Below are 21,868 nucleotides of genomic sequence, written 5' to 3' on the forward strand. Positions count from 1 at the left end.
TCTGTCTGCCTGTCTGCCCGCCTGTCCGCCCGCCCGACGCGACGCGTTTGCTCCACCGTTTAGGCCCCGTTCACACTCCCCGCATTATCTTATGCGCTACCGAATGCGTTTTTTGAATGATGCGTTTGAACATCGAATTAGTAGCGCAGTGTAGGCCAGCACTCGCGCGTCTCGCGATAAATCCGCGCGGACTCGCGGAATATTCTTGGAAATTGGGACTCCGTTTGACTTGTAGCCAGATATATTATTTTTCAATCTTATCTCGTAGCCCTATAAATTTTTAATTAACTGGAATAGATCAGAGTGGAAATTGCAAAGCTTCAAAACGTATTTGTTAAAATGTTTAGCAGCGTACAAATTTTTAAAGAACGCCACATCTTATTCAGCTTTATCTTGATTGTTTAAGCTCTGTTCACACGTTTACGATCTCTTCAACATCTGACGCAATATTAAACACCTATATCTCAACGGTTCTTTCGAACGTTAAACTAGTTTCGTGATGTGACCTGCGATGTGTATGTGTACGTATATGTGCGTCGTTGAACATCAAAATGGTCTATCGGAAGATTTTTATTATTGGAACTTCGTCTGTTGAACGTCACGTTAAACCGTCAATTTGCTTAGATTTTTGTACAAACGCTAGTAGAATATAGAGAAATAGCAGTATGTACTGTAATGTTCGTTCTCTGTTCGTATTAGTAGTTGAACAAGATTTTGTAATTTGACTTCGTGCATTTGTACCATATCTCTTATTCCAGGAATAAAATTTTATGAAATTTTGGAAAATCTTAATCCCGCCTTCCACAGCTGTACTCTACTACTTTTATCACAAGTGTATATAATTGTTTCCATAAGATTTGTATGCCCAAAATAAATACTTTTTATTCTGAGATTTCAGTTATTTTACGTAAACCACGTTTCTCGTGTAATCCTAAATTTTACCACTACTATCATACCCAAACTAATTAAATCTTTTATAATTATATCTTATATACGCTGTTACATATATTCTACGTTACTTGATATTGTGCTCTAAATTTCATTTTTGTAAGCTTAATATCATCCACTATATTAGCGACGTATTCAATTTTACTACCAATTACGCCTATAACATCAATTCCAATTTCAATTTCCGTACTAATTTTATTACATTTTTGCTTACATAAAATAACGAAACTAACATTTTTTTGACATGTCCTCATCGGGACGATAAAATATTTATTTATTAATACTATCGCTAAATCATCTAATCGTATCATTCGGATATTCCTTGGAACTCATGTCTGTACTCCTTGTTCTTATTTGTCAATTAATTATTCTAGGAATTAAACAAGAAAAATACAGGAACTGAAGTACGATCATAGCGGAAATTTATTCCTAAATATTACATCCAGTGAGACTATAATCTTTCAACGTTACAACTTTCCGCTTATTAAATATAAACGACCGTCGGTTAATCAAATGCCTATTTTCTTATTATCTGTCTATCATTATTTGGCAGATGCGTTGCATAAATGATTTTGAAAAATCGTTTGACAGATTTAGGTTTAACGATTATGCCGATTATAATGATATATTATGAATAGCAATTAAATGTTTGGTATTTCCTACAGATGAAAATACATATATGTCTAACTTGAAAGGTCAACGTATGTTTTATATTCATTGCAAAACTGTAAAATTTTAATTGACAGATCAATTACGAAATGGACGTTTATCTCGTTTCAGTATTTTTATATCAACTATAAAAATATCTTTAACATATTTTAACTGTTATGTTCTCGCGCATATTATATTAGAAACATTATTAAAACATTGTTGTTGCGATCGTAACTTCTATTTATTAGTAATTCTTATTTAAATAATAATAATAATAATAATACTAAAATTTATTTGAATTAAGTTTTAAACGATCTTATAGTCGAGGCAAATTTCAACTATAGTTCTCGGACAATAATTTCATTACCAAGACTTTTTAAATTATAATTGAATGTAGAATTTCTTTTAACTATTTTAATATCTAAATGTAAACTTAACAGATAGTAAAATAATTACGCATTAGATGTACATAATACGTTTATTTTGAGACATTTTGATTATCCATTGCATTTCAACAGATTGGTTTAGAAATTTCACGATAGAGGGCATAATACATCAACTGCATCAAATGCAAACCTAACACTTATTTGTAATATTAAATTATAATTAATTTTTTCAAATACATTTATTCATATGTTATAATTTAATTTCCGAAACAATTACAAAATGTAAAAAGATTAAATTTATAAATATTCTATAGCCCCTAAATCTATCTTTACACATGATACTAAATTTGTTTTCTTACAAATATATTTATCTTAATTGTTATTACAACGCATCTACATATAGTAATTATGCATATTAATTATTAACAAATAATTAAATTACTAAAGTTTCAAATAATAAGAAAATGTATGATATAATTTATTCTACCTTAAAGTTCTAGGGAAATTTTAGGGTAATATCTCATGACTCGAGTAATTTATTTCAATAGATAAAATAAATATTATAAATGGATAATTCGTAATATTATTTTATGTCATAGTTTATATGTCATTTTATATACAATCTACATGCCAATAAATTAATTGATAGCGAAATAAAAAATCTTAATAGAAAGCGGCAATAATCATGATCTCACCACGCGCGATTGTACGTTAATCATATGTATTTTAAATTTTATCGACGATGTGATTTTTTATTAAATTTCATAATAAACAAAATAGAAAAAATTCTGTGAAGAAGAATATGTGAACGTTTGCTCTCCCTTAGTTATACATTATATATAATTTATTTTTGTCGAATATTTATTTTAAATAAAAGAATGGAGCATTTGTAACATTTACTCCAAATAGTATAAATAATTAATAGTTTTGTACATAAATGAAAAAATTGTATTCATATAATTATTTATTAAATGATGAATCGGACATTCAATTTTAATTGTGTACATAATTGCTTGATTTGTAAATATTGAATAATAAAATTATTTAATTGAATTATATTAAAGCAAGAAGATACAAAATAATGTATCGTATATTCGAAAATCGTGGATGAAAATTATACAAAAATTACCCAAAAAATTCATGTATCTAGTCATAATGATTGAATAATGTATTATACCATCTTTTGTTAATTTTAATGTATATATTTTTAATATACAATATTCAAGTAACACAAAATTGCAAAATGCAATGCTTGAATAAAATGCCATCCTTTGGGGATGATACACTGTCTGCCTGTATTCAGGCTGAAGTCAAAGATATGGATATTACTAACAATTGTAATGATACAGAGAAATGTTTCAAAGATGATACGTTTCTCTCTAAAGTAACAAATATATCAAATAATATCGATAAAGATATTGAAATCAAAGGAAAGTCGCATAGTCCTACTAATAGGAAACGTACTTCGAGTCAAAATAATTTAAAATGTAAAGAACTTAAAAGAGATAATGTTTTAAAATCAAAACTTGTTGGCAGGACTAGTATAAGTAAATCAAAATCAAAAAATATTACTTCCTCGAAGGAGAATCACGATTCATATAGAATTAGTAAAAAGAATGCTAATGTAAATGTGAATTATATAAATAATATTTCTTCAAATACAAGTATATTGCCAAAACAATATAATAAATCTGAATCGTCAACCTTGCATGCTGATAATAGTAATGAAAAAAGTATTGTTGCAAATACTATTACGATTGATACAAGCAATGTAAAATTATCTGATAGTAATATTCTTGTAAGTAATAAAGAAAAATCTTCCAAATTAAATGCTTCTATCTCTATTATTCCTACCCAAGAACGAAATAAATTAGCTTCTTGGGGTCTACCACCAAACATTCTTCAGGTAAATTTATATTTCTAATAAACTTATACTAATTTCAAAATAGTTAGTTCTATCCATTTCTTAAATTTCAATTATGACACTAGGAGTTTATTTCTATATGTTACAGAAATATGAAGCACGAGGAGTAGTTACTATGTTTGATTGGCAAACTGAATGCTTATCAAATCATAAGATCATTGAAGAAAACCGTAATCTTGTATACTCTGCTCCAACGTCAGCTGGAAAAACATTAGTAGCAGAAATTCTTATGATAAAAACAGTATTAGAAAGGAGAAAAAAAGTAATTTTTATCTTACCATTTGTTTCTGTTGTTAGAGAAAAAATGTATTATTTTCAAGTAAGATTTTTTTAGTCTATGAGTAACTAATTTAAGAATGTTACATATGTCTTATATGTTAAACTGTAATTTTTTAGGATTTATTATCTGATAGTGGTGTTCGAGTAGAGGGTTTTATGGGTGGTGTTATGCCTGCTGGAGGATTTGCAGCAACTCATATTGCAATAGCAACTATCGAAAAGGCAAATTCATTAGTAAATCATCTAATGGAAGAAAATGAATTAATCAACTTAGGCTCGGTAATCATAGATGAATTACATCTTGTTGGTGATCCAAATCGCGGATATCTTCTCGAATTACTTCTAACTAAATTGAAATATATGACTTTTAGGTAATTGGAATATGTTTATTTCTATGTGATGTAAGAAAAATATAATCTGCTATTGTAAATAAGTACAGAAATTAATATTCTATTTTGTTTCAGAAATGAAAATGTTAATATACAATTAATTGGTATGTCTGCTACGCTTCCAAATTTGTCCATTTTAGCTAAGTGGTTGGATGCAGAATTGTATAAAACAGAATTCAGACCAATACCATTAAATGAACAATGCAAGGTATTTCACAAATTACAAAATTGTAATATGTTTATAATATGAAATTTTTAATACAAATTCTTATATGCTTTTAGATAGGTAGAAGTATATATGATAATAAATTATGTCTTATACGAAACTTAACACCAATGCCAGAATTAACTATGGACTCGGATGATATTCTTCACCTGTGTATCGAGACAATATCTGATGGACATAGTGTATTAATCTTTTGTTCTACAAAAAATTGGTGTGAGAAACTAGCTGAACAAATTGCTGCTGCATTTTGTAAACTGGGTATATTTAATAATATTAAATTTTTAAATTTTAAATTTTGGCTTATAATTGCACAATTCATAATATTCATAATAATAATTCATAATTTCATTTTTTTAGGTCGAGAAAATACGAAACTAGGTAAAACTTTAAGGCAGCAACTGGATACTGCATTAATTTCTGAAACATTGGAGCAACTAAAACGTAGTCCTACAGGGTTAGATAACATATTAAAGAACACAGTTTCTTTTGGGACAGCTTTTCATCATGCTGGTCTTACCATGGATGAACGTGATATTATAGAAGGATCTTTCAGGTTTTTAATTCACGTATCTTCCATATTATATGAATATTTAGAAAAACTAATTACATGTTAAATTATTTCAGATCTGGGTCTTTAAGAGTTCTTGTTGCCACATCAACTTTAAGTAGTGGAGTAAATTTACCTGCTAGAAGGGTGATTATTAGATCTCCAAAGTTTGCTGGAAAATTACTAGATAGCCTTACCTATCGACAAATGATAGGACGAGCAGGTAGAATGGGAAAGGATACAGCAGGTAAAGATAATAGGATCAGATAAAATAATGGAGTAAATCAATTTAGTTCAATGCATAAGTTAATGAAAGGGAATATAGACTCAGTTATATCTTCATAGGGGAAAGTATACTTATGTGTAATCCAACTGAACAAAAAGCAGCTGAGATATTGTTATCAGCTTCTTTGGAACCAATTGAATCCTGTCTTGAGGATTCAACACCTTTAATTCGAGCTCTTCTAGAAGCTATAGCTAGTGAGATCGTTCATACTCCATTACATCTTGAATTGTACATTAAATCTACCTTAGTAAGTTTGAGTGATGAGTACAACTCAAAAAGTCCTTGGAACGACGCAATCAAATTTTTAGTAGATAATGAATTTTTATTGTAAGTATTATAAAAATAATTATTTTCAAGTTTTTCTTATATTAGATGATATTTTTATACTCCATATAACGTAATATTACATAGGTTGCAAAAAACTGAAGATGGACATAGGTGGGTGGCTACAGCTTTCGGTAAAGCATGTTTAGCAGCTTCTATTTCACCTAGAGATGGTTTGTTCTTACTTGAAGAACTTCAAAAAGCAAGACGATGCTTTGTGTTGGATACAGAATTACATGTGATATACCTAGTGACACCACTAAATTCTGGAAATCAAATTGGAAGTATCGATTGGATGACATTTTTAGAGTTATGGAAAATGCTGTCAGAAAGTGAACGTAGGGTTGGGCAACTTGTTGGCGTAGAAGAACGATTTTTAACATCAGCTGTTCAAGGCATCGTACGACCGGGAAAATTGGTGAATTATTTTGTATTTGAACATTATATATTAGCAATTGATATTAATGAGTGGATATATTTATTAATTATGTTCACTAAGTAATGTAAATTTCTATTTTCAGCTTAGTATACATAAGAGATTTTATACTGCATTAGCATTACATGATTTAGTTCGTGAAGTTCCCCTTACTGTAGTTTGTACAAAATATGGCTGTTGCCGTGGAGTTCTTCAAACTTTACAGCAATCTGCTTCTACATTTGCTGGTAATATTTCTTATGTATTATAAGAAAATATTTAATTGGATGATATTATAAATATTTTAAAATGGTCTTCAGGGATGATCACGCAATTCTGTAAGCAATTGGGCTGGGGCTGTCTAGAATTACTAGTCTCACAATTTCAGACACGGTTACAGTTTGGTGTATGTAGAGAGTTATTAGATCTATTGCGTCTCCCAATGTTAAATGGGCTACGCGCTAGAAGTCTTTACAAGCATGGAATCACATCTGTAGCAGAATTAGCTACTGCTAATGAACTTGATGTTGAACGTGCGCTTTATAAGGCACTTCCTTTTGAAAGGTACATCAGTAAAATATTTTATTGATTCAACAAGAGTCTATTATTATTGAAATTATATTTTAGTGAAAAAGAACAGGATGGTGAACACGAATCGGAAGCAGTAAAACGAAATAAAATGAGAACAGTATTTGTCACTGGAAAAGATGGTTTAACGCCTCATGAAGCTGCAACGATGTTAGTTCACGAGGCGAGAACATTAGTACAGGTAGTTAACAGTTATAGTTTTAAAGATTGATATTTTTGAATGATTTTATACCTTAACCCCTTGCCATACTTTGACGAGTTTGAGTCGTGATGAGAATTTTGAGCCAAACCTGAATATCACGAGTCTCACTCGTGGTCTTAATCTCGGGCCAAGTATGAATGTCTCGAATGGTGTCTTTTTTCTAAACACGGGCGCTGCTATCTCGCACTCAGTCGCACGATATAATGTTTCAAGTTCCGACAGTCTCCGCCACTTCGGCTCCTTTCTCGACCATTCGGGCGCAATGATTGCGCCCGGATTCTTTCGAGTTAAATGGTATGGTAAGAGGTTTAATATTGCACTTGATTTGCAGAATGAACTGAGATTGCAAGATATGTCATGGAAACAGAATGATCAATTAGTCATTACAAACAAATCTAATAGCGAAATAAGTTTATATGAACAACAAGATAGATTTCAAGCAACAAAACGCACAAATGTAGAAATAAAACTTGAAACTACATACAGCAATCCTAAAAATAAGGATAATTTAAGCGAAATTGTCATTCAAAATAAATATGAGAAGAATTCATGTTCAATAACCAACGAGAGTATGAATAAGAATGTCAATTTTGTTAATGAAAAAGAAAGCTCATTAAATCACAAATCCGATAAAAATAAAAAATCTAAAATTGATGAAAATATTATAAAAAATATTAACGATTCTAAATGTAACTTAGAAAATAATACATTGCAAGAGACAAGGCATGATGACTTAAAACTTACTGATCAATTATTACAAATAGACATCCCTGAGTTGTATGATACTCTATCAAGTAATTTCCTTGAAAGTAGTAGCCCTAAAATAACATCTGCTTCAAGACGAAATAGTAAATCATTACTCGATTTCGACGATAGGAAAACAGACTGTACCCGAAATGTTACTAGTAAACATTCCATTAATGAAGACCAAAACATTCAGAATGTGAATGATATACCAACTAAGAAAATAAGAATTTCGGACGAAATTCGGACGAAAGTATCAGCTTACAGAAATACGATTACGCATTCATCTAGTTTTCAGAATGATATAAAAACAGAAGTTTTTTCGAGAAGTCCTAGTCTTTTTGATGACAGTTTAAATCTCGATACACAAATTTGTAATGTTCTTGAACAAAATATCGTTGATTCTCTACAATTCACAGAATTTGAAGAAACTAGATTATCTGAACCCAAAGTAACAATACAGGACAAAAAAGATGTAGAGTTACAAATCACTTCTAGTACTAACAACAATGAGACAGTCACAGAAAAGAATGTGAAAGATAAACATATAAATACGAATTCTTTAAATTCACAAGTAAAACAGAGCACACTTTCGTGGAAAGATGATTCTTGGAATGAAACGAAAAAAATAATGGAGAAGTTAAATCAAAGTAAAGATAAAAATAACCATAATATATCAGTTAAATATAACATCAAAGATGGAAAAAATGCAAATGTGCAACATTTCGTAGAAACCAATGAAATAAGTAGTACGACGTTAGAGATAAGAAAGAAATGCGATATGAAATTTGAACGAGCTATGGACGATTATATAAAAAAAGGACCACAGAAACGTAGACTGAGTAATATACAAGTTGCAAAATCACCTATTGCAAATGTCACGGTTTTTAGTAAAAACGGCGGAACATTGTTAGATTCAAACAAATCAGATTTAGATGAAATTGTTATTGCTTCCCAAAATATAAATTCACCTGCTACAAGTAGCAAGTTACAAAGTAAACTAGATTCTGTAAGGAAACAGAAGTTGTATACTCAAAAAGTTTCCGATCGGATATTTGATGATAAAAATCATGCAACTACTGTTTCAGACAGAATAGAAATTGAAAAATGTAAAATCAAATCAAAATTAAATGAGATACTTGTGCAAAAAACATTAACTAATAAAAATTCTAGTATAGACAATGCAATTTCGAATTCAGACGAAGATACACCCATAAAATCGGAAAATTTTTTACAGAAGTCTACATTTAATTTAAAAAGTACTCAAAATAGTCCTAAAACGTGTGTAAAAACAAATGAACTTGCAGACACTGTAAATGAAACAACTAATTGGAATACATTAAATATTATAAAAGTTGGAAGTGATAGAGCCACATTTAATTTGTTTAAGCGTGAAGTGATGCAAAAACGATATATTGCGTTAGCTTTAAATTGTGAATTGTATAATGATAAAACTAATAATATAGGCTCTAAGATCATTGGTCCTACTACTACTGAAAGAAAAAAGAGGTCTAAAAAAATGGAAAATTATGTGCATGCAGAGAGAAAATTATGTGGTGCTGCTATTGCTTGGGAAAACAATATTGCATATTATATTTCTTTCTCTAATGAACGAGGTATTTAAAATTATGTTAATATTAATTTTTCTCCCTCTTAGTTTCTAACACTATAAATTTTTAGATTTAAAAATCCCAGGCAAAGATCAAATGAAACTATTAAAAGAATTGCTGAGTAACACCTTTTTGTATGTAAAATGCTTTGCAACTAAAGAAATGTTTAAAACCTTGTATAAATGCTGTAGTATTACCGCAAGTTGCAAATTTTTAGACCCAAAAGTAGCAGGTTGGCTGCATCATGGGAGCAGTCGTGAAAAAACATTTCATGAAATGGTAAGCAATATGTACAACTTTATTTTTATAAATAAATTTACATATTATATTAAATTATGTTATAATTTTACTATATTTAAATTAATACACAAAACAGGTGAAAGAATATTTTCCACAAGGATGTTTCATAGCGAAAAGAATAGGTACGTGTTATGATGTAGGACCTGGATTGTATATCGAAAGTGAAATAGCAGGAGAACTCAGAGCATCTGCAGAAGCTGTACTTACATGGCATATAACAGATAAACTATTAGACAAGTTAGAACAACAGAGTCCAACATTACTATACACATTTAAAGGTAATAAATATAATGAATATGCTTCATTATTACTCTATCTCATATTCTTTTACATTTTTGAAACATTAAGTATATTTTCAGATATTGAAATGAGGACAGTGACCTTACTAGCTTGCATGGAATTAACTGGTTTAGGTGTATCGTTAAAATCATTACAAGATTTGTCTTCCATCATCCATGAAGAGATGATGTCATTAGAAGAACAAGCATATGCATTATGTGGAAGAAGATTCAATTTTTCCTCGTCTAAGCAAGTTGGAGAGGTTTGTAAATATATTAATGAGATGGATTGTTATTCGCACAGTTGTTTGAATTTAATTGCTAAATTGTTAATTGTTATAGATTTTAGGCTTATACAAGGGAAAAAAGATTAGCGTTAATAAAGCTGTATTAGAGCAGTCTGATCATCCAGTATCTAGTCTTGTTATGTCATGGCGTAAATTAAGTGCAACTCAATCTAAGGCATGTATAGATTAAACAAGTTTTTGATAAAATTAAAAAACTGAAATTACGTGTATAAGTAAACGCGAGGATTCTTTATGAAAAAATGTGGAATACAATTTTTTCACCAAAAGCTTCATTTCCAGGAATAGTAAATTTGCAAATTTATTTTATTTTATTTTATTTTTTTATTTTATTTTTTTTGCTTTAAACAGGAAAATTATATTCCACATTTTTAACTTATTTTCACATGTATATAGAATAACTTTCTGCTAATTGTTTACTTATGCTCAGTCAATAATTAGCCAAGTTCAAACTTTTCGAAAATTAAAACTCGAATGAAAAAATGTAATTTTACTCTATATATTAATTAAATAATTCAAAATAAAATAATGAAATACATTTTTTAGATTATTTATCCAATATTGAATCTAGCTCAACACAGTTCTCGTATTCACGGTAATTGTATTACATCTACATTAACGGGTAGAGTTTCGATGCATGAACCAAATTTACAAAATGTGCCAAAGGATTTTAATTTTAAAGACAATAGCTTTACAATAAGTGTTCGAATGGCATTTATACCAGCAATAGGCAATGTTATGTTGTCAGCAGACTACTGTCAACTTGAATTGAGAATATTAGCTCATTTTTCAAGAGATATACTATTATGTGATATTATGCGGAAACCAGGTGATATTTTTAAGAACATTGCAGCCAATTGGAATCACATATCTGAAGATCAGGTAAATACTGTATAAACAATTTATATTGTTAAAAATAATTTTATTGACATATATTGACACATTAAAAGGTTGATGATAAAATACGTCAGCATACAAAACAATTGTGCTATGGCATGATCTATGGCATGGGAGTGAAAACACTTGCTGAGAATTTATCAGTAGATGAAGTTAAAGCCAAAGAATTTTTAGAATCTTTTATGAATGCATACCCAGGTATATCTAAGTGGTTGAGTAATGTATTGGACGAAGCACGTACAAATGGTTACATAACAACTATCCTGGAAAGACGTAGAATGTTTCCTGAACTGACAAGTACAAGTCCGGTGGAAAAATGTGGGTGTTCTTAAATATAGATTGGTTTCCATAACAAAATTTTTCGTTTAATTAGGAATAAATTAATGTAATTTTTTAAATCTCATAGTACAAGCAGAACGCCAAGCAGTGAATACAAAAGTTCAGGGTTCTGCAGCTGATATTGCTAAAAAAGCAATGGTAAATATCGAAGAAAGAATACGAGTCGAGTTTCCAATGGCTACAACCATTATGCCTAGTAGCAATCCTATTCGTAAATTGAGAAGTAACAGTAGAGAAGCAGAACAAAGAGGTGGTTATCTAGTATTACAACTCCACGATGAACTTTTATATGAGGTCAGTAATAGCTTTGTATCAGTTTTCTATTTTGAATGCTTGTATTTTACCATTTCTCATTTCTTTTCCTCATATTAGGTGAATATACATGATTTAAACCAAGTTGCAAAAATAGTAAAGGAATCAATGGAACAAGTATGTCAACTTGCAGTACCGTTGCCTGTGAAACTTAAAGTTGGACCAGCATGGGGGGATCTTTCTGAATATACTATTTGCTAATCTACTAAGTTTTTCTATAAGAAAATATTTAGTATTGTCTAATTGTTTGAATTACGTACTTGAATAAAAATATTTTTATATACACTTTTACATAAAAAGGTAGTCAATCATGTTTCAATTTTTTTCTGTGACTTATAATATTGTGCATTTTTGCATAGATTTATAGTAAGGTGAATTGTATGTACATATTTATTCTGTTTTTTATCATTTTTTTTTTTATATCGTAATATGAAACAATGAATTGTATATTTAAATGATATAAATAATTGCATATTTCAGAAGATTAAACCGAGATTTAAATAATAAGTTAATATTTAGTGAACATGAATTTTCAAACAATTTTTACTATTTGAATCATATTATATAAAGTATCAAGATTTATATGATACAAAGTTTAAGATTCAAATTTATACAAAAAAAATTCGAACAGTAATTGTTATACTTTTACTTATTAATATCATTATTTTTGTAAAAATGTATAAGTGATTGTGTTGTATAATACCATTGAATTGTATAAGAAATAAAAGTCTTTGTTGTTCAACATTTTCTATTAATATACATAATAGTAATCTTGCAAGCATTATATCTTATATGCAACTTAAAAAAAATATTTCTTAAATTGTATCACAAGGAGGTGCAAGAGATTGGTGTAACTTTGTTACTGCTGTTTGTACTATTTGTTGAAATGTTTCATCTTCTTTACTGGTGACTTCTAAATTTAATAAATCTATATGTGCTTTTTTCCCATCAACTGTTACATACAGCTTTTCTCCTTTAAAGATCTTAGGAACAGAGTCCTCCCCAAACATTTCTTGTAACATTTCTATCAAACATTCTTTAAAATGCATTCGATCCATTTTTGTAGGTGCTGGTAATACTTTGGGTGGCTGTTCCATCATCTCAGCTTGTAATATTGCAGTCAAAACAGAATCTGCGTACATATCATTTACAGGTGTTGCGATCCACTCCATAGTAACAATTTTTCCATCAATTGTGACATCAATATTTTTAAAAACACGTAATTTTTTATCATCTACAACTTCCAAGCTTCCAGCAATTTGAGTTAGAAGATGTTTTAATACTGGCAATGATGCTGAAAAATAAATGCTCTGTCTTTGAATAACTTGACTCATACTCATATCCGTATATTTTGATAAGTCGCAAGGTGCTAGCATATGATAATTGAAATTTCTTTTCACTAAAACCCCAGATAATGTTTGCCCTGGTTTTGGTGTTTCCATTGCTAATGTGCCCATTACTTTGGCAGTTTTTTCCCCCCTAAAGTATAATTCTACAGCAACAGTATTTCTTGGATTATGTATTTCCATTGTTGTATTAGGATCATCTTCATATTCTCTTTGCAATGCTGCTTTTAATCTACCCATTTCATTTTGTTCCCCATGCACAAGTACAACATGAGGTGGTTTTAAAATACGTATGAATTCTGAAGTTTGTTGATAATCTGTATGTGCTGAAAATGATATATAGTCAACAGACATTTTTAATGGTAACTTTTGTCCAGACATGGTTGTAATCTCTTCAGGTTCTGATAAAATAGTTTTTGCCAATGTTCCCTCTACACAGTAACCAGCAATTATAACTCCATTTTTTGCATCTGTACACCAAGATTCAAATAATTCCCTTGATAGCCCACTTTGCATCATACCAGGAGAAGCCATTACTACACACGGTCCAATATCTTCAAAATGATCAATTCCTTTTAAATTGGAGATATGTTTAAATACAAAAGGATTGTTAATAGCTATTTGCCGTCTAATTTTGTCGTTCATTGCATTTACATAAGTTTGATAAACAGCCATACACTTCTTTGCTAAAGAAGAAGCATAATAAATGGGAATTTCATGAAGTTCAGGATGTTGACTCCAATATTCATCCAAAATAAGGAGAAGTTCCTGTGCTCTGCCTAATGCAAACACTGGTATTAAACATCTTCCCCCTCTATTAACAATTTCATGAACTAAATTTGTAAATCTTCCTTCACGATCTTCCCTTTTTTCATGTATATGTGTACCATAAGTAGATTCAGTAATTAAAACATCTGGATGAATATTTGGAATTTCAGCTGCCATCAAATGTCTATCTTCTTGCCGACTAAAATCCCCAGTATATAAAATTTTAACACCTGCTATTTCAATCATAAACATAGCAGCACCTAATACATGGCCGGCATTATAGGCCCAAAATTTGATTCCAAACACATCTTTTTCTTCATGGAAATTGATAGTTTCTATTTTGTCCATACTAGTTTCTAGGTCAGATTCAGTGTATAACATTTGCTCTGTCGCAATGTTACTAACTTTGATATAGTCAGACAAGAGCCAACGATATATGGCTTTAGTGGCGTGTGTCATAAAACATCGTCCTTTAAAACTGGTTTTTTGTAAAAACCATGGTAAGGCTCCACAATGGTCCAAATGAAAATGAGAAATTAGCAGTAAATCAATCTCATCTGCTTCTACCAAGTCCACAAATGGTAATGCATCCATACCAGATAAGCCAGGATGTATACCACAATCTAACATAATCTTTTTGCCTTTAAATTCCAACATGATACACGACCTTCCGACTTCTTGGCCAGCTCCAAGCGGTCTAATCGATAATAAATCACTTTCTTCGGCTGGCACTTGTGTTTCTGGCTTTCTTTTCACAGACATTTTTTTATAATTTTGTGATTATCATCCAATCATAAAAATTATTCACAAATCACATTCTCATGTATAATTTGTTCCAATTATGTTACAAATGACACACGTTTTTTCTTATGTTTGTAGACATTGTTTGTACAAACATATCCTATTGTTACGCCAGAAAGAAAAAATGAATCTTCAATGATCATATACTTAACTAATAAGTAACGCGATAATAGAGGTTAGAAAATTGTACTTCAGATTTAGTGGTTAAAATATATGAATGATATTTTCAATGAAATTAGTTAAACAAATCTAATCTTCTTCTCTGTTACTCGTATATTACAAACAAAATATCACGTTAATATTTAAATTTATTCCAACTTTTAATACGTAAGTTATGTTATTGTGTACGTATAGAGCAATTCAATACCCGCTTACAAGCGCCACAATTACAATATACTACATGTGGAAGCGTAAGTATAAAATTTAATATAATTTCATTTACATGCACAATATGCACATATTTCATTACTAACAAATATTTTAATTCTTACAACGGAAATGTAAATATGTAAACTTATATTAGTTTCTCCAAAAAATGAAATATATTTTATTTAACTTGATATTAAAGAAAGAAATAAAATTATACTCTTCGTTTGAATTATTCATAAATTTTAGTAGAAAAATAATTGGAAATTTCCACTTAATACATAAAAATATTTATATATTTCTCCAGAAAAGATTATAGGTAGTAAATGTTGAATACATGTAAGATTAACTTTTAAAATTAGACACGTCAAGACTAAAGATTATACACTACAAAGAATTATCTGAATTTCCGTTAATCATAAAACCACGATAGATTCTTAAACCAGGAATTTGGAAATTTTTCTATCTTCCGCTGTCTTTTCTTAAATTTAATACAACGATATAATGACTCGAGCTGTGTAAAACTTTTAAACAGAATTTCAACCTTAAAATAGTATTTTTAATTGGAACAGGCTTGGAATAACATCGGTTTTAATTAAATAAAAGCGTTACAAATTAAAGGCTAAGCTGAATTATACATGTAAAACTCGTACCTTAATCGCCAACTCGAATTTTTCATTTCCTTCCCGTACAAGCGTCTAATATCCATATGTATTTGATATCCCACGTTAGAATACACAACTTTTGTAAACTATGTGCAAAAGCAGTTGTTTTAATTATAAAAATAACATAGATATTTAACTTTTTGTTCGAGACGAAAAATTACGCGCACTATTCAAAATTTCAACCGACGCTATCAAATTACAAATACTGCGTACATGTTACTGTCGACAGGTGGTGTCTTTACGTTCTATTCAATTTTAACAAAGCGCGCGAAAATAGATTGTTCTATAACATATAATTTTATATGTTACATTATTTGTATTATTATATTATTCTGCCTTTTTATTTGTAAGTTATATATCATCTCTTATCTCCTTGTAACGATATGTTTAATTCAAAACCTAAATATTTCTCATTTTTATCATTTCATTCTCACTTGATTCAGAGATGATATAAAAAATTAAAATAAAAGCAGAAATATATAAGATAAAGAAGAATATAAAAAATTAAATACCAGATTAAACAAATTTTGACGATTTATACATAGAAAATTGGTTTAAAAAAGATAAATGTGACATTGCAGATACATATGCCTACATTATTATATGTATTTAAATTAATAAATTTATTATATATAGATATATAAAGCAATAAAATTTATATCAACGATATTTAATGAATAATAGGTATCTATACACATACCTTTTAGTTACCAAAAATTATTAATCGTTGGAAACGTTCTGTATACTTTGTCAATATGTATCTGCAACCGGAAAAAATATGTGAACTTTAACCGAGAGTAATTTAGTTTAACATTGAAAGATGGCGCTTTTACGAGTACTGTCTGGATGAAAACGCGCCAGATTAGATTTCAATAAAATCTGAAATATTTGTAACATTCACGAAGATCATATCACGTAAAAGTATTATATATCTTTATTTTCATATATTTGATATTATGATATTATGATATATTTAATATTTGGTCTGTAGTCAAACAACCGTAACCTTGCGCGGAGACTTATATTTTTATTTCTATCAGCTGTCGATCGCGTAGGTATTTAACAAAGTGGGGCCATAGATTATGCTAGTAGTTTAACGGATTATTACTCGTGACAACGTAATTCCAAGATAATTGGCAATCAGTTTTAACTGTATCTATCTACTAACGGTATCTAAGTGCGTTGTGTCTTCAAGAGCAAAGTTCACACTTTAATATGAGTACGTAAAACATAAATACGTCATTAAAATACTTACAGTGCTGTATTATAATCTATTTTGCCTTATATATAGCTCAACATTTGATTATATAATTTTAACATTTGATTACATAATGTTGACTGGTAGAAACTCTAGGTCGCATCAGGATACGTGTATAGTGCTATCAAACGTAGCTCGATTCCTACTGCCGCAAATTAATACAAACATTACGATATCTTCGAAACACAAAAATATTATATTCGAAATATAAAATAACTGATTTTCATTTTAGCTTTTATCTTTATGAAGAGGTTACAAGCTTCTTAGAAATTTGTCACTTTTCTTAGAAGGAAATTTACAAAGGATATAATCTAACGACTACACTATATACTGCGCTATGTACATTTCGCAACTATCACTCTTGTTTACCCATTTTTCTCCACAGTGTATGTATATTTAAAACTATCTGAAAAATTTGAGAAAAACTTTTAAGAATTTATTCTAGATCCATACATGATAACGATACCTGATCTTATTTATTGACGTTAAGATAGATAAAAACATTATCTTTATTCGAATGTCTAAATTCTGAATTGATTTCGTCATTCGTGTACTCTTTATTTGCTTATTTTTCCTTTGTTTTCCTTGTGATTCGCGTGTGAAACTATTTAATTAAAATTTGAAAAGAGAATTTTATGAATTTATTTCAAAACCGCCGAAGCAATAAAAGACGTATCTTTATCCAAATATATAATATCATTCATGTATTTTTTACTATGTTTGCAATTTAAAAAAGAATTAAACTTTTTTTGTAATAGACAAACTTTCTTACTACTTTACAAATATCAACAGATGCAAATATGATATTCCATAAGTTTAAATGCTACTTCAAGAAATGATCGGACATGATATATTAATTGTAAATTTAAAAAATGTTAAATAATTGTTTGTTAATTTCGACCTTTTTATATATGTATTTTGTTATAATTCAGCAAGTTCAACTTGCGGTACAAGTTGAAATAGCAGTGCATGCAAAGGAACCGAGATGCTAAAGGTCACGAGTATATGCTAGTCCAGTGTCACTTCAGTTTAAAATAGCGTATACAGTTACGATTCTACGGCCAAACGGTTCAAGCACACAGTTATTTTAAAGCTTCTATCTTACAGACTTATTCTTTTCTCCGCCTATGTCTCGCATAAAATTAGTCCTAACGGTAATTATTCTTCTGGTAGGTTCATTTTGTCAAGTAACAGATGGGGATTTTAGCCTGGAATTGGTTCAAGTAGTAAGTATTAATCGTTTATTTGATTTCACTTTATCCATCTTTAATTGTTTATTGTCCTAATAATTCTTCGGATTGTTAATTAAGGTGAGATTTCCTTAAACTACATTTTAAGATTTATATATTTTAAAGCTGTTTACTTTGTAATTACAATTTATCAATAGTCATTCGATAACGAGTTATGTTTTAAGTTATCATATTAACCATGAAAATGTAATATTCAATAACAACAGCGAATAGTTAATAATACAATTGGTACTAAAATCAAGAATTATTAAGAAAAATTAAGAAAATATCTCGATATATATTATTCATAATTCTTGGAATTTCCCCAGTTATTTAGACATGGAGATAGGACACCGCGTGAAAAAGAAATATCGCCAGTCGATTATCATAACATATCAATTTATGAACCGTGGGGTCTTGCTCAACTGACGAACGTAAGCGGTAATTGCGAACGTTACACGATAAAATAAAAATGTTATTGTTATAATAAATAAACTGTTTTCAGGAAGGAAAGATGAGAGAGTATCGGATCGGAACGATGTTAAAAGAACGTTATGGTAAATTCTTGGGAGATATCTATCATCCCAGCGACGTTTATGCGTACAGTACGGATCACGACCGAACGAAAATGTCCCTTCAATTGGTGTTAGCTGGACTCTATCATCCAACTCCACTGCAAACGTGGAATCAAAATTTATCGTGGATGCCTATACCGATTTATTATATGCCAGAGAAAATCGATAATATTCTGAAACCCGATCTTTCCCCATTGTAAGCGTTTAAGACATTTTCCTGTTGTTTTATCATACATCGACGAAAGAGACGGAAATTCAGAAAGAACAATAGAGAAACATATAGAGAATGCAAATGAAAATATTAGAGTCAAAATGTTTTATTTACAGATATATGAAAACTGTAGACGAAGTTAGAAATACGGAAGAGATTCTTCGAAGACTACTATCCTATAGAGATCTATTCAAGCTGCTTAGCGAAAAGACTGGTCTGAATATAACGACAACGTATATGGCATATGAACTATACAACCAACTTGTAGCAAAGGTACGAGCAATTATTTATTATAATCTGAGATTGTAAAATTATTACCTTTTGAGTAATACCTGGTAACGATTATAGCGAAAATGATATAAAACTGAAGAATTTTGTTCTAATAATTGAATCAAAGAAACGTATAATACAGTTGATAAATTTTAATAATTTAGATTTGAAAAAATCGGGCAGGATGTATGTATATTAAAATAATTTTGCAGCAAACCATGAATCATTTATTGCCAGAATGGTATACCGAAGAAGTTTCCAAAAAGCTACAAGATATCGTGAAGATAGAATACGAAATACGTTCCTACACGCCGCTTTTGAAACGATTGAACGGCGGTGTGATTATCAGAAGATTCATTGACAATATTCGAATAAACGAGAAACGCGATAGACCAAGAAAGATTTACTTGTATAGCGGACACGAAGTAAATGTCGCTGCTGTTGTGAGAGCGCTCAACTTAACCGAGCCTGAGATACCGCCTTATGGATCTGCGATTATATTTGAGAAACTGAAGGATCTAAATAACAAGGTCTACATCAGGGTAATTACGTTTGATAATTTATCAATGTACTATGTATATAATCGAATTAATTTATTCAACGGGCTAAGACAAAATTAATATGAAGTATAGTAATACCAATGCATTAACTTAGTGAACGATAAAATCGATAAAGTTGCCGATTAATATATATTCGTACGAAGATGAAAGGATATTAATTCTTAGTAATTAAAAGTTATGGAACGTAATTAATCGGGTAATTATGGTTGGCAAGAAAACACGAGGTAGCAAAAACTATTTTATTCATAATTTAGTTGGTTGTTGCACGCATATTAGACAATGTGTTCGTTTGTTTGGATGGAACAAAGATTAATTCGTATTTTAATTTATTATTATTCAATTATGTGTATTATTTTTTCTTTTAGATGCTATTCTGGAACGGAGTTACGGACGAATTGAAAGTTTATAAAATTTCAGAATGCGACGAAATTTGTCCAATTGAAAAATATTTAAATATCGTAAATGACTTGCTTCCATCGGACGAGGAAGTTAACCACAAATGGGATTATCTATCGAAAGAAGAGTTACATAAACTATACATCGAAACGCTTAATGTTAATTAAACGTTGGTCATGTTATAACAACGATATAATTGCGACACGAAGTAACACTTAATATATATGAAAGATATATATTAATATGAAAGATAGAAATATGAAAAATAGAACTTCCTTCGCGAACTATCGTAAACTAATGACGTAACATAGCAAACTGATAACAATATGTACTTATAATATTAAGTATTTTCAATCTAAGCTCGTTAAGAAACAAGTTGTCTTATATTCAATGAATAATCTTTCGAAACAAATTCAATTTTGTTTGTTTTATCACGCGTATGTATCACGAACGCAAACTTTAAATTTTAGATACGTATTCGATTAATTTTTGAGAACTTGTTCATCACACATTTTATATCTTGACTCAAGTTAAAACTACAATTGCCGAATGTATTATGTACAACCGATGGTAATTTGCAACTATTATCTTAGCCGATGATTATAGTCAACGCCATTTTACCTTTTACCGACGCACGATATAATTATTTATGGTAAGTTATCTTTGTCGATATTTAACGAAATGATTTTAATCAACCATCGATGACAAAAAAATTTATCGATCGTATGACCCTTTTTTTAATTTCTCCAACCGATCGTAATATGTACATAGATACATACATTATATTCTAGTTTAATTTCGTATATTCGTTGGACGCATAATTCTTAAATCGCTATAAAAATTAGTGCTCGATTGTTATAACATTCTTATATCTAAGATATAGAATTCTTTTAATCAGGAAAAATATAATAATAACACGCTTTCATAATATGTATTATATAAAATGCCGAATTTAAAAACATTTCCTATTGATGTATTCATTTTCGGACGCGCACACACACATATATATATAAAATATTGCCAAGAATACAAATATTATTTCATCCGATTTGCATGTCTTTTCTACTTAGTTGATTTCAACTTAATCGACAGTTTAATATATAGTACATAATTAATATTCATATTTTTAATACTATTATTAGTATTTTAACTTTAAGAACAATAACTTATAAATTTACTCGAAAGGAATTTGCAATAAAAATTCTTTTCACGATATTTTATACGTATACGAAATGCTAATTGCGTAAAATGCACGTTAGTACATGTAGGAATAGTAAGTTTAAGTCATACAGTTCCAACTTAAGTGTCTACGTATCTCTGATCACTTTTCGCCTTTATAACATATTAAGTATTACGCGGAAGTAAAATATGTATTAATATATATATATATATTTATAAATATTTCATTACCATCTTGTCATCCAGACCTATTTCTGTAAATTTGGAAACACGGCTTGTAATAGTTTAGTAAAA

The 21,868-nt window shown here is 29.6% G+C and overlaps 3 protein-coding genes across 6 annotated transcripts; 2 read left to right on the top strand and 1 right to left on the bottom strand.

Moving 5' to 3' along the window:
* Positions 1–3,098: 3,098 nt before the first annotated feature.
* On the top strand, positions 3,099–12,238 carry LOC117206334 (DNA polymerase theta). 3 transcript variants are annotated; one of them, XM_033445578.1, is made up of 22 exons: positions 3,099–3,891; positions 3,998–4,228; positions 4,306–4,559; positions 4,653–4,785; positions 4,860–5,061; positions 5,161–5,356; positions 5,428–5,597; positions 5,696–5,963; positions 6,048–6,378; positions 6,482–6,623; positions 6,696–6,939; positions 7,003–7,144; positions 7,497–9,525; positions 9,590–9,798; positions 9,896–10,097; positions 10,179–10,360; positions 10,440–10,559; positions 10,949–10,997; positions 11,154–11,284; positions 11,353–11,617; positions 11,706–11,932; positions 12,011–12,208. In XM_033445578.1, exons 1-22 carry the CDS (start codon positions 3,181–3,183, stop codon positions 12,149–12,151), a joined length of 6,579 nt encoding a protein of 2,192 aa, XP_033301469.1. In that variant the 5' UTR covers positions 3,099–3,180; the 3' UTR covers positions 12,152–12,208. The 3 variants fall into 3 exon arrangements, with proteins under 3 accessions (XP_033301469.1, XP_033301468.1, XP_033301470.1); XM_033445577.1 differs by having other exon boundaries at positions 10,949–11,284; positions 12,011–12,238; XM_033445579.1 differs by lacking the exons at positions 3,099–3,891; positions 3,998–4,228; positions 4,306–4,559 and having other exon boundaries at positions 4,697–4,785; positions 4,864–5,061; positions 10,949–11,284.
* Positions 12,239–12,730: 492 nt separating this feature from the next.
* LOC117206335 (cleavage and polyadenylation specificity factor 73) lies at positions 12,731–15,243 on the bottom strand. The gene has a single exon (XM_033445580.1). The coding sequence runs from the start codon at positions 14,824–14,826 to the stop codon at positions 12,766–12,768; it is 2,061 nt and encodes a 686-aa protein (XP_033301471.1). The 5' UTR covers positions 14,827–15,243; the 3' UTR covers positions 12,731–12,765.
* Positions 15,244–16,907: 1,664 nt separating this feature from the next.
* LOC117206360 (venom acid phosphatase Acph-1-like) lies at positions 16,908–21,323 on the top strand. 2 transcript variants are annotated; one of them, XM_033445629.1, is made up of 7 exons: positions 16,908–17,115; positions 18,328–18,380; positions 18,713–18,817; positions 18,889–19,154; positions 19,286–19,442; positions 19,652–19,981; positions 20,365–21,323. In XM_033445629.1, the coding sequence occupies exons 1-7, from the start codon at positions 17,112–17,114 to the stop codon at positions 20,560–20,562; spliced, it is 1,113 nt and encodes a 370-aa protein (XP_033301520.1). In that variant the 5' UTR covers positions 16,908–17,111; the 3' UTR covers positions 20,563–21,323. The 2 variants fall into 2 exon arrangements, with proteins under 2 accessions (XP_033301520.1, XP_033301519.1); XM_033445628.1 differs by lacking the exon at positions 16,908–17,115 and having other exon boundaries at positions 18,165–18,380.
* Positions 21,324–21,868: the final 545 nt, after the last annotated feature.

The sequence above is a fragment of the Bombus bifarius genome, unplaced genomic scaffold (genome assembly GCF_011952205.1).
Source record: "Bombus bifarius isolate JDL3187 unplaced genomic scaffold, Bbif_JDL3187 scf7180000008006, whole genome shotgun sequence".
Taxonomy (NCBI): Eukaryota; Metazoa; Arthropoda; class Insecta; order Hymenoptera; family Apidae; genus Bombus; species Bombus bifarius.